At 37.5% G+C, this 13,215-nt stretch overlaps 2 protein-coding genes across 2 annotated transcripts in view; one reads left to right on the plus strand and one right to left on the minus strand.

The window, feature by feature from the left end:
- DTL (denticleless E3 ubiquitin protein ligase homolog) overlaps positions 1–12,689 on the minus strand; it is a 41,564-nt gene extending 28,875 nt beyond the window's left edge. The window contains exons 1-7 of the mRNA XM_040636365.1: positions 12,533–12,689; positions 7,605–7,730; positions 6,736–6,834; positions 5,647–5,708; positions 5,441–5,561; positions 2,297–2,362; positions 976–1,088 (exon numbers count right to left, since the gene is read on the minus strand). Of these exons, the coding sequence (XP_040492299.1) occupies positions 976–1,088; positions 2,297–2,362; positions 5,441–5,561; positions 5,647–5,708; positions 6,736–6,834; positions 7,605–7,730; positions 12,533–12,584 (639 nt within the window). The 5' untranslated portion in view covers positions 12,585–12,689. The remainder of the gene's footprint in view (positions 1–975; positions 1,089–2,296; positions 2,363–5,440; positions 5,562–5,646; positions 5,709–6,735; positions 6,835–7,604; positions 7,731–12,532) is intronic.
- Positions 12,690–12,940: 251 nt separating this feature from the next.
- Positions 12,941–13,215, plus strand: part of INTS7 (integrator complex subunit 7) — an 88,873-nt gene continuing 88,598 nt past the window's right edge. The window contains exon 1 of the mRNA XM_008701174.2: positions 12,941–13,133. Within this exon, the coding sequence (XP_008699396.1) occupies positions 13,040–13,133 (94 nt within the window). The 5' untranslated portion in view covers positions 12,941–13,039. The remainder of the gene's footprint in view (positions 13,134–13,215) is intronic.

The following is a 13,215-nucleotide window of genomic DNA, read 5'->3' on the forward strand; positions in this document are numbered from 1 at the left end:
TTTGTCTAAACCTCCTGGTTCTACTTAAAAATCAGTCCTACTAATAAGCTACATCTCCATAGGAAACTCATTTAACTTTCTTGTGCCTGTTTCATCTCCAAAATGTCACCATCTACCTAAACTGTCACATAGGAGTGTCTAAAGAATTACTGATGAAAGATGATTATGTGCTCTGAAAAATTTAAAGGAGCTCAATGGAATTTCACCTCCTAATTGCTGTTAACAAGTTTTCCTGGCTCAGAATCTGATATCCATTTTAACTCCATTTGGCCGCCAAAAACTACTGTTAATCCTGTCAGTTTCCACTCATGCCTGTGTTCCTACTCTTGGTATGCAATTTCAAGTCCTAACGTTTTAGTAAACACACTTCTCCAACATATTAATTTGGCTCTTACAGACCAGGAATATTAGAAAAATAAACACATTAAAGTAAAAGCCATGGTGATTTTTTTTAAAAGAAAAAAGATGTATTATGGGCAATGTTTAAGCTTTATGCTTTGAGTACAAGGTACTAGAGAGATATTACATTCTACCTAAATGTTTCAATATATTTAAATATTTTGGCAAATGTTTAAAAAATATTAAAAATTCACATATTTCCTATAGTTTGTGTTATGTAAAAAATGGGGATTACCCACCTCATAGAAAACTCTATCATGGTAGTTATTACGCTTCTTCAAACTATCCCCCCTTTCCTAATAAATTACATTATATTGTAGATAGTGTATGCATGGAGATCTCTAGGGATGAGGCTTAGGAAGACGAATTTTTAATATGCTTCCAGGTGACTGTGTTACACACTAGAGTTTGAGAACTACCACTATAAGTATTGAGCAGTTAAGTAATAAACCACTGAATGAAGATTCTCATTCACTTAATCTACAGCTATTTTATGCCCAACAAGTTACCTAAAATGAGATTCCATCCTACTCCATGTTAAGATCTGCACACGTGTACGCAGCTATAAAACCTTACCACAGAAGGAGCAAGTCCTTTTGAATTCTGCTTCTTCTTAGGTTTTGAAGGGGTTTGCTTGTCTAAGGTATTGTGAGCTCCACTGATTTGATTCACTTGCCTATAAAATCCATCTGAAAGACAGTCCAAACAAACTGATTTAGGTTTCAGAACTTTAGTCCCATGCTGAATGTAACATTTTCACATAAGAGCTCAGAATTAATTATATTCTTAATCGAAAAATTAGAAGCCATCAGAACTACAGCATTACATTTCTTTTGGTGCCATTATGATGTATAGAAGAGAAATAAGCATACGATATTTATAGCAGCTTTATTCCTAACTGCCACAACATGGAGGCAATCAAGATGTCCTTCAGGAGATGAATGTACAAATAAACTGTGGTATATCCAGATAACAGCACATTATTCAATAGTAAAAAGAAATGAGCTACCAAGCCATGAAAAGACAAGGAGAAACCTTAAATACATATTAAGTGAGAGAAGCCAATCTCAAAAGGCTACATACTGTATGATTTCAACTATGTGACATTCTGGAAAAGGTAAAACTCTGGAAACAGCAAAAAAACAATCAGTGGTTGTCAGGAGTTAGGGGGAGAGTAGGATGAGCACAGAGGATTTTTAGTATTGTGAAACTATTCTGTATACTATAATGATAGACACATATCATTACACATTTGGCAAGACCAATAGAATGTGCAATACCAAGAGTTAACCCTACTGTAAAGTACTGAGGGACACTGGGTGCTAATGGTGTATCAGTGCAAGTGCAGCTTTTTAAACAAATGTCCAACTCTGCCATGGGATGCTGATAGTGGGAAAGGCAGTAGGCATAGGGAGTATATCAGTACTCAGAACTCTCTGTATTTTCTACTCAATTTTGCTATACATTTAAAACTGCTCTGAAAAACAGTTTATTAAAAATAAATTATTTTTTAAAAAGGAAGTAAGCAGTTAGATGATCACTGCATTCTACTAATGGTATCATGGGGGCAATGTGGGCATAACTACGTTTAATTTAATCCAATTCTTTAAAGCCAAATAACATTTAAAAGGTCGTTTACCACTGAGCCCATGTATTAATAATTCCAATTCTATCAATAATTTAGGTAAGTGGCATAGTTCAGAAGACAATATGAGATAAATACAGAGGGTAATACTTGCAACAATCACAACAATCCTGAGAATTGGAACAGTGAGCAGAAGAAATGAGGGATTATGAACATGTGCCACCTGCTGGTAATCGGATGAAATCACTAACTCATTCAAAATAAGTATGAGGTGATCTCACACTTATCAAAATTAAAATGGAATTAGGCTACCTTTTTTGTTGCACCTGGTGTCCCAGACCATAATGTTTCCATCTCTTCCACCTGTACAGAAGACAGCTATGGGGAAATAAATAGTTTATCAAGAAGTTAACAAAACCAGGCCAATAATGCATGCATTTCAAGTTTCCTAGAGCATCTATTATATGGTAGTACTGTAATTGGCATAGGCAATTAAAAATGAAAAAATATATGGCTCGACAACAAATAAGAGAAAACAAAGCTGTGAAGGATTATAAAGAACTCAAAATACTATGCTTTAGAGAATAATCCCTCTGTGTAAATATTCTTAAAACACATAAAATACTATATGTAGTATACCTATGGAAAGAATAATGAAAAAGCAATAACCAAAATATACTGAGAGTTTACTAAGCGCTCACACACTATCCCATGTGCTTCATATACATTATCTCGATTCTTGTTATCAACCCTATTAGGTGGATATTATTATCCTCATTTTAAGATAAGAAAACTAAGGCATAGAGAGGATAAATAACTTATAAAGGTATTCCTAGCAGAATAAATCCAGAGCCCACTCTCCAAATCTCCAAGCTGTACTGTCTTCAGTATAAAAATATGGACCAGATCCATACAAAACGGTGAAAGAGGATGCCTCTAGGGATGGAAAAAGGGCAACGGGATTGGAGAAGGGAACATAGGGGAACTTCAATTTATCTGTAATGTTTTATTCTTTAAAACGAAACCAAAAAAACTCTGCTTCCTGTGTGGAAGAGTGAGCACTTACCAAACCAATCCACTTGCATTAGCTGTAACCTCTGGACAAAACATAAAAACCAACTACCTGAGGCCTCTTTATAAATTGAACGAAAACATGCAATTTTTGGAGGGAAGTCAACACCTGAAGCAAGTGATTGGCCTGGGCTAAGTTACTGGCTTTTGTAGTTGTACCTTGAAGGCGGCCACAGTTGCAGTATCAGTACCAGGCAGCTAAGATGCCAATACAGAACCTGCCATCTTTCAAGCCAGAGGACGAGGAGAAGCAGACTGAGGTAACAAGAGCTGCCAGAGCCAGAGCGAGAGGGGAACCACGGAGAGAGCCAGAGAAAGGCTAACTCTAACTCTGTGTTTAAACTTAGCACAGGTCTCTGGTTGATCCCTGAACCATATATGCAAGGGAAAAGCAAAAGAGGCTTATAACTAAGGCTTAAATTAAAGAACTGAATCGAGATCTGACCCTCCTGTAGGTCTGACATCTGCAATTTGACTCTTACTGAGTTAATTCCCTGTTAAAACAAAAACATTGGGATGCCTGGGTTGTTCAGTCAGCTAAGTGTCCGCCTTCAGCTCAGGTCATGATCCCAGGGTACTGGAATCAAGTCTTGTATTGGGTTCCTCACTCAGTGGGGAGCCTGCTTCTCCCTCTGCCTGCCACTGCCCCTGCTTGTGCTCTCTCTCTCACAAATAGATAAATAAAATTAAAAAAAAAAATCAACAGATGAAAGTCCAGGGAGATAAAAATGACTTTGCCCAAGAGTTTAGAGGCAGAAACCGGAATAAAACACAGGGGTTCTATGTATAATTATAAAAGTGTGCCCTGTACAAAGGCATTTGGCTGAAGATCTAAAATCTAATCTGTGTTTACCAACCAAACTATGAGGCCATGGGGAACAGTGTCCAACTAGGTAATTCATGCTAGAGCACCTACAGATTACCAGAAGCCATGATAAAAGCTACCAGCTCCAAGTTCTAATTCAATGCCTTTTCTACTCGGCCATATTGGCATAGATTTACCGTATAGAATTTTAAAAATTAAGCAAAGGGATCAAAAGACATAGTGTTTTCCTTTTCTGTTATTCTTTAAATAAATTTACCTTTAGTAAGGTTAATTTTCATGACCTTACATTATTTTTTTAAACTCAGAGTCAACTCTAACACAGTAGTAAACTAGAATACAACCATACCTAACTTTATACAATAGATGTGTTAATGAAAATTTCTGCAGAGATAAAAACTATGTCATATATACTTCACGGTTCCACTCTCAAAAGCAAACACAGTCAATTAAAATTGACCTTTTTTTGAGTCCGAATCAGCTCAACAACTCAGTTTAATATTTCTGAGTGCTCACGTGAGTAAATGAAAATGTTTCTTTTAAAAAGAGCATTTCTTAATGATAAAGAAGACTGTAATGTTTGTCTTTATTAATTGAGATTAAAGTCAGATTAATTCAGCCACTTCTTTGAGATGGATGTTAGTCTATTTGTATAAAAAATATATATATATATATATATTCGATGAGAAACTAATGGAGGAAGGAGAAAAGAAATGAAGAGAAATGAAGAGCTAATTCAGACACTCCTAAGTTTTTCCCTAGCTGCTACAGTACTGTGCTGTATTATATATCACTCTTAAAGCCTTCCTTCTCCATTATAATAGTAAAATAAATATAGAAAGATCAATTTTGAGTAAATAATAGTTGAAACATACTAGGGAATTGGGCCATTTAAAGTAATTAAATGGTAAAATTTTTAGGTAGAGAATCATGTCCATTTTATCAGGTTTCCCACTCCAGCCCCACTCTCCATTTAAGTAAAATTTTACTAGCAGAGTTAAAGTAACTAATTTACAAATAGAGTTAATCAGTGTCCAGTACAGCGTTTTGGCCTTAAAGGACAAAGTTGAACAGAGGTATTGTAGCTGTTTATAAATGTTTACCTTATGTGAAGGATTATAGAAAAAAACTATCTGAAGATTCTTTTTTTTTTTTTTTTAAAGATTTTATTTATTTATTTGACAGATAGAGACAGCCAGTGAGAGAGGGAACACAAGCAGGGGGAGTGGGAGAGGAAGAAGCAGGCTTCCCAGCAGAGGAGCCTGATGTGGGGCTCGATCCCAGATCGCCGGGATCATGCCCTGAGCCAAAGGCAGACGCCTAACGACTGAGCCACCTAGGCGCCCCTGAAGATTCTTACAGGAACAGGCTGGAGATAATGTCCACAAGAATGGGACTAAAAGTCAACTTAATCTCATGGAGGATTTCAGTCATGAGACTCTCAATCTCAATGTAGGAAAAGTAGCAACTCTGACAGGGGAAAGGGTGCAAACAATCAAAGCTTCTTATTAACTCACCATAAAGGAGGTTAAGGACATGAAAGAGGATAGGCACAGACCTACCTTTCTCAAACTTAGAAAAGGCAACTGACTTAAGGCTGCACTGATGACCTTTGCATGTTCCGATCAGCTCGCCAGCTTTTACATCCCAAAATTTGGCTGTTTGGTCACCTGCTGCTGTAACCTTACAAAAAATAAGGTAACATAATTTAATAAAGTAACACTTTACCAGTATTCACCCAGATTCCAATAAATTCAAAGTCACTTACAAGTTTAAGTTCACCAGGAACCCAGGCCAGGTCAAAGACAGCATTCCAGTGAGCCATCCATTCTAAACAAAGAAAATGGTGAATGTGAAATGTCTAGACTATGTTCAGGGGTAGCCATATCAATAGCAGTTTGAATTTCTTGAAAGCTAGAGTGAAAAAATAAGTCATGAGCGCCCTATAATCCATGGGCCAAAGAGAACTTGTGTACTCACAGAACTTACATATTTCCTTCACTACTAGAGAGAACTACCATTTGATATCAAATTCCTTTCCATGAAGTGACTAGTAATATATTCTCCAAAATGGAATCTTCCTGAAATATTCTCTAGTTCAAAAATCTTCATCATGCTCTCTGAATGGAATCTAAAGTAGTTTGACATTTAAGGTTCTGCATGCTTTGGCCTTTATCTCTGTTGCAAGGTTTATCTCTCACTGTCTCCACATACCTTATTCCAACCAAACTGGATCCCTCCCTATTCCCTAATTATAGCCTATGTTTTCTTATCTCTAGGCCTTTGCTAATGCTTTCCCCTCCACCTGGCATGTCCTATTCCACCTCCATAGGTTTAAATACTACAGTCCAACTCAAATGTTCTACTCTTTATGAAAAATTGTCCTTGCCATCTTTACTACACGAAAGCTTTCCTCTTGACACCCATGGCATTTTTTTTGTACAGCTGTATTATTCACAGCCTGTTTTATTTATTTCCACACTTGACTTAACTAGTTCCAAATTATTAGCTTCTTAAGATCAGTAGAACTTTGCTTTATATAAGAGAGATGCTTGGTCAACATAAATATTTTAAAGTAGTGTTTCCTCCAACTACATTAAGTGTAAAAGATTTAACTTTTTAAAAGAAGAACTGTTTTTAATTCTAAATCGTATTGTTGTTTTTTTCAACTTTCAGTAAAGGTATTGCCATACTTATAGTATTGACAGAAGGGCCATCTACCATTTTCTTTTAGCCTGGTCCCTAAACAGACTTCATCAGAAGTGAATATAATTGGGAATACATTCAAATAACAATTTACTTGAGGCTTTATGAATTTAAAATAATGTTAAAACAAAAATTTTAGGCCTAGACTTACCTTTGACACACTTCTTTCTATAGGCTTGTGATTCTGTGTTATACAATCTAACGAAGCCTTCTTCATTGGCAACTGCTAGTATATGCTCCATATTGGGAGCTAAATAAGAAATAAAGAATAAGATACATAAAGAGTAACACAAAAATTTTAAAGCAGAGTATAAAGCTATGAAAACAATACAATACAGATAAACTGAAAGCTACAAGTTAAATAAAAAGAATCTGAAGAGGGAAGTTGCTACTACCCAAATAGCATTTGATATGGTAGAGAGGTAATTTGAATGAAAGGTTGCTTAAAATTTGCCATAATATCTAATTTAGTAAATGACTCAAAACCACCAAAATTATCTTCAGATAATCCCTTATTTAGAGAAGGGTAGTACTTAAATAAAACAAGAGTAATACTGACCAATGGCAAAGAAAAGTATACAATATAGGCCACCAGCAGGTTGAGTCTATTAGTTAAATTTCCTTTTCATACTGTTTTATTTTTCCCCTCTTAAACTATTAACAGTGGGGACAAGTACTCTATTTCTGTTTATAAGTTCCCCAATGCATTACAGAGAGATTCCATCAGACCAAAAGGTGCATCCATTGGGCAAAACAGTTTTCATGATGGCTGAACCTTTGCAATCCTTTCCCACTATCAGTTAAAACAAAACAAAACGCTACGATAGTCCTATGCTTTAGAGGAAATATATAATTATGCACAGAGATTTTAAAAGTCTATTTCATAAATCAGAGGAGAACAGCTATTAGAAAAATTCTATCATCTACTTTTTCTTGAATGGGGGGACACCCCGGTATATTTTTTTTTAAGGATGAAATACACCATTTCTGAACAGTTAGCTTACATAGTAATTCTCTTACCAGAAGAGAAGGTACATCCAAAAGGAGGAACTGGGACTCCTGTTTCTCCATAAGAAGTGTGCTCATCGTTACAGTTGCATTGATAACCAGTTAGAAGGGACTGTAGAGGGTACTGGGAAGACCACCCTAAAGTAAGACACAATTCTTTATAGAATTTCAATATATCATCACATTTCAATACGTTTAACAAGTGCAGAGGTAAATGTTTGTTTTTAAAAGCTTTATATACTTTATATAAATCCACTCACTATTCAGGGTCCTCTATAATACAGTCTCTGGTATTTTCCTAAGGGGTCCTTAGGTTAAAATAAAGGGCACTGTCAACTTAAGATAGGCTTACCATCTTAAATGGAGACTCTTGCTGGTACACCAAAGATTTTAAGAAACAAATGGCCTTTGCACATTAAAAAAGATCTTATTCCTCCTGCACCCTTTGATGACAACTACAAAACACAACCCCAAAGACTACCACAACCATTAAAACTGCCATTTTCTTCAATTAACATTTTGTTTCCAGAGTTTCTAAATCAACATTACTGCAAACTCTTTAATTACCTGCAACATCATATATAATCCAATGGTTAAAGAATTAAAGGAAATAATGTATGTAAATTTGCCTACCTAGCTACTAACATACTCACAAGTAAACTCTAATTTCACTTCCTCTTTCTAGTACTGAAATTCTAGGATTCTAAAATGTTCACGACAACTCACAGTTATCTTAAACTATAAACCTACCCCTAGAGTATAATCAGTTAAACCCTGGCTAGTAATAGGGTTAGGGAAGTCTTTAGAGGAGGTGAAATCAAACACATTGAGAGATGAGTAAGTTTCCACTGAATACACAAAAGAGGAAGAAATTCAGGGTAGAGGGAGCATTTATTCTGCTTGGGTCAGAGATCTAATGGGCATAATGGTCCTAAATAAATAGTAAGCAATCTTCGAAGATTTGTTTTATTATTTAGATATGTAGATCAACACATTTTAAATATATAAAAGAAACATTAAATAAATGGTTACTGAGAACTAAATGTTTATTGAGCATCAGGAAACAATGAAGTTACCATCTATTTAGAACTATTTAAATAATTAATAAACTCTCACATTTTAGGGTACCTTCAATTATCACTTTTCATCAAAAATACTCTTTGGAGAAGACATCTCAGGCTGACATAACCTCAGAAAATCTAGCTTTGATGTTCCTAGAGATAAGCTGAAGGAATCAGTCCAAAAGAGGCAAAGAATACAATCCAGATTTAGTAATTATTCCTGGGGGTATTACCTCAAGGTTAGGTATCAGTGTAAACAAGTTATCAAAAGACCACTAAAGAAAGACTACAATAGTTATATTGTAGAGTTCACAAATATCCAGCTACAGAATGAATTTTAAAACAAAAACCTCTGTATATATACACTTGTGGTTTGGGATTAAAAATAATAATAATCTAATGATTGCAACGTACAAATTCAAAAGGACCAAATCTTGAACAATTCAGGCGGAACTGAACATGATAAGCTCTGGATACCTAATTCTTTGCAATTAAACAGTGACTCCTTCAACTCTACCTCACTGCCTACAGACTAATATCCAAACACCAACAAACCGCCTAACATGGTTTAGTAACTTGTCTCTATCTACCCCTCCATTTCTGCACTCCCTACAACACACAGTTGCGGACTGGTCTCTTCAGCAACTTTTGGATCCTTATTGTGCTATGCTGCTTCCAACATGAATGCGTAATGCTTTCCCCCATAACACTCATTTGGAAAAGCCTATTCTTTCCTCAATGTACAATTTAAGACCCTGGGATTACACGCCAATTTTTCAAGGAGTATCCAGGGACATGAGTTTTCAGAGAAGCAGTTGATATAGGTGCATTTCTATAACTGATCTGAGAAGGTTGAGGCTCTTTTTCCTCCTTGCCCTTCATCACTGCTTTTCTTCCACTTTTCAAAAGAAAGGCAATTCCATGCCCCAGTCTTATACCATGCACTGATCCAAGGTACAAAAACTTCTGGGACTCAACTAAGAGACAATAGGATAATTCCTTTAATAAAGACATCATAAACAGCCAAATCCATCTCTTTAAAAGATACACTTCCAATAAAATTTTACTTTTTGCTTCATTTATTTATCAAAATTCAGTCTATATTGTTTTGATCATTTGCATACTAGGAATTTTAACAATTCAATTCAGAGGAAACTTCACACTCAGAGCCTTATGATTACAGAAAATACTGAGTTTATTTTTTTCACAGAGGTGTATGACAGCGTGATCAATAAAATAATTTTTCAAACTTAGAATCAAATTACATTAGGATAAATTCTGTGGGAAAAATAAAGTGGAAATAAAATCAAGGAGGAAAAAGCAACTACAGCTGACCCTCAAACATAGGTTTGAACTGTGGGAGTCCACTTATCTGTGGATTTTTTCCCACAAATATAGAACTGTAAATGTATTTTCTCTTCTTTATGATTTTCTTAGTAACATTTTCTTTTCTCTAGCTTTATTGTGAGAATACAGTATCAATATGTATAACATAAAAAGTATGTGTTAATTGACTATTTATGTTATTGGTAAGGCTTCCTTCCAGTCAACAAGAGGTTATTGGTAAAGTTTTGGGGGAGTCAAAGTTATAGGTGATTTTTAACTGCGTGGGGTTTGGTGACTCTAATCCCTATACTGTTCAAGGTTGAAATGTACATAGAAAATCTGGCAGTTAAAGAGTTTGTTCATATTTTTAAAAAATGATTGAAATGATCATCAAATCACCACAGTATTCATATTCTATCAGGTACATTTTAAATGACAGAGCATTTTTATTATAAATTTCAGCAAGTTTAAACCTATGATAAAAACTTTTAGATAACAACTTATACATAGAAGAGTAATCAGATTTTCACTTTAGAAAGATTGTTGGCAGCAATGTAGAGAATAAAGGGGAGAGAGGGAAACTAGGAGGCAATTTGGGAACCTTGTTATAATGCAAACATTATAACAAGGTTATTAGGGTCCAACCTAGGGAAATGGAATGGTAAGCATAGAACAGATCCAAGTTATAGTGATGAGGCAAAAATCAGTTGGAATAGAGAGAGCACAGATTCAAGAGATTTTAAGGGAACCTTCTGCACCTTGAGGAAAACAGAGGAATTTTGACTGACTCAGGTTTCTGACTGGGAAGACTAGTCTAAAATAACAGGACCACTCCCTAAAATAGGTAATATAGCAGGTTTGGGGGAAAAGTGAGTTCAGTTTTGAGTACTTGAGTTTGAGATGGTTGTGGGATTGACCTGGTGGATGAAGATACTCACACAGCTTTTATAGGAATGGATGTAAAGTATAGGGAATGGAAGGATGCAAGTAGTAGTGGAAGAAACCCTGGTTGTGGCTCATCCATGTAGGAGTAGGCAGAAGGAGAAAAGAGACCCAGAGTGGAATACCAACATGAAAGGGGAAAGAAGATGGTCCTATAAAGTTCAGTGCATAATCTATACCAATGAATGACTTTCAGTGTCTGATACATAACAATAAATGAGTATTCGTAAATGGGGGGGGAGTAGACAGAAAGATTGGGGAGTTAGGAGAATATCTGTTACAAGATAGAGGCTAAGTATAAATAGCTTGCCCCAGGACTCACAGGCGGTAAAGATTGGAGTTGGAATTAAAACTCTGGCAGTTTAATTCCAAAAACAGAGCTCTTTATCACGGGGCAGTACTGCCACACTTAACACAGAGCACAGAGAAGTTACCCAAGCAAGGTTCCAGGAGAGTCAGAGAGAGGGGTATTTAGAGTATAATCACAAAGATTATCCAGGGGGGAAGTAGGTAAGAACGGTATAAAGTTCAGATTGGGGGCAGGAAGTTGTGGGACTACTCCTCAGTCTACTTCTCAATATCCTCTTCCTAGACCTTTGCCTTAATATAAAAAGTTCCCTTCTCAGATTCTTTTTTGTTTTACACATGGTTTCAAGGGGAAAGAAGACCTAGTCCATTTTTAAAAGAAAGAGATTTCATTTGTATCCAACCTTAGTCTGGGTAGTAACTCCCGCCTCAGAAATTTACCAGAAAGTTTCAGGTCAATGACACCCAAACCTAAGCTCAAAACTCCCACTGGGGATATTTTAACCTAAGGAGCCTCAAGTTCCTTAGGAATTTGGATTCTTTAAGAACTTAGGAACGAGGAAGTTGGATTTTTACATACTTTGGAAAAATCCCCCAAGTTATACCGTTACAGTGAAAAACAAACCAAACAAAACATTTTGATCCCATTTCTGTAAATAACAATACATATTACCTTGGCATTGGAAAACATTTGGAATAATCTACTTTAATCTATCACGAGTGGTTATCTCTGGGGGAGGTGGTTATGGTCATTTTTCACTCTGTAATTTCATATTTTTACGCACATGTAGTAATCAGGGGGAACATTTTTTTGACCATGCTAGAAGCAGATGTTGTCTTCTCGGCTGGAATGAGTTCTTTAATAGCGGGTCACACTCACAAGTATATATAACGAATAGTAGGGCTCACTAAAGTTCTACAACACATGAATCAGTGAATCAACAAATCAATCAGTGAACACGAGTCCTGACGATCTCCCATAGCTGTGGAACCGCGCACACACACACAAATGCACGCATTTTCCAGTTACCGTGCAACATAGAAGCCGTAAAGAAGGCCTGTCGATTCGACTTTCTTCCCTCCTTCAGCCCATATTACGATTTTAAAAATCCCGATTACGATTAAAAGTGTCCCAAGGGCAAGAAAGTGCAGCTTTCTTCAGTAGTCCTCGCTAACACGAACTCACTCTGGCCGTGGGAGAAGTCGGGGGCTGGGAAACAGAGTTGGAGTCGGCCTTGGTCCGCCGTGTTGTTCGGGGGAGGTGAAGCCCGCCAGCAAGAAGAAGCGGTTAGGGCCGTTACTCACCATTTCTCGGGACGCCGAACTGAGGCTGGCGGAGCACCGAATTGAACAGCATCTGGGCCAGAGGAAAAGGTTCAACTGACAGAAAAGCCGTGGAAATGCCCCTCAGGTTCAGCAGAAATCGTATCTTGCACCCCTCAGAACACGACTAGTTATTGCCTCCAACTCCCGCCACTGTAAGCCCCGGCCACCAAACTCCCCGCCAAACTGACGTCACGCCCCCTGATTGGCTCCCGCCGAGGCGTCCGGGCGCCTCGGAGTCACTTCCCCCTTCCAATCCCCGCCTCCTTTTCTCCGAGCCGCGGGAACCCAGAGTTCAGGAGCTCCCTGAGCGCCTGCGCGGGGGGCCGCAGAGGCGCTGGCGAACGGCGGGGTGACCAGGGCGCATGCGTAACAGGGCTTGACAGAGCGCGGAGGAAAAATCCGCGAGAAGGTGGTGGAAGAAGATGGCGGTGCTGGGGCAGAGTTTGCAATCTTTTTAAATAGGCTAGTCGAGTGACTATTCGGGTCATGGCGTCAAACTCAACTAAGTCTTTCCTGGCAGATGCCGGCTATGGCGAACAGGAGCTGGATGCTAACTCTGCCCTTATGGAATTAGACAAAGGTATTCGAAAGAGCGGGCTGAGCGGGTGAAACGGGCGTGGGGGGCAGTGGCGCCACCACGCGGTGGTAGCCCCCGGCCAGAC

This window comes from Ursus maritimus, unplaced genomic scaffold (assembly GCF_017311325.1).
Source record: "Ursus maritimus isolate PB19 unplaced genomic scaffold, ASM1731132v1 scaffold_2, whole genome shotgun sequence".
NCBI classification, from domain to species: Eukaryota; Metazoa; Chordata; class Mammalia; order Carnivora; family Ursidae; genus Ursus; species Ursus maritimus.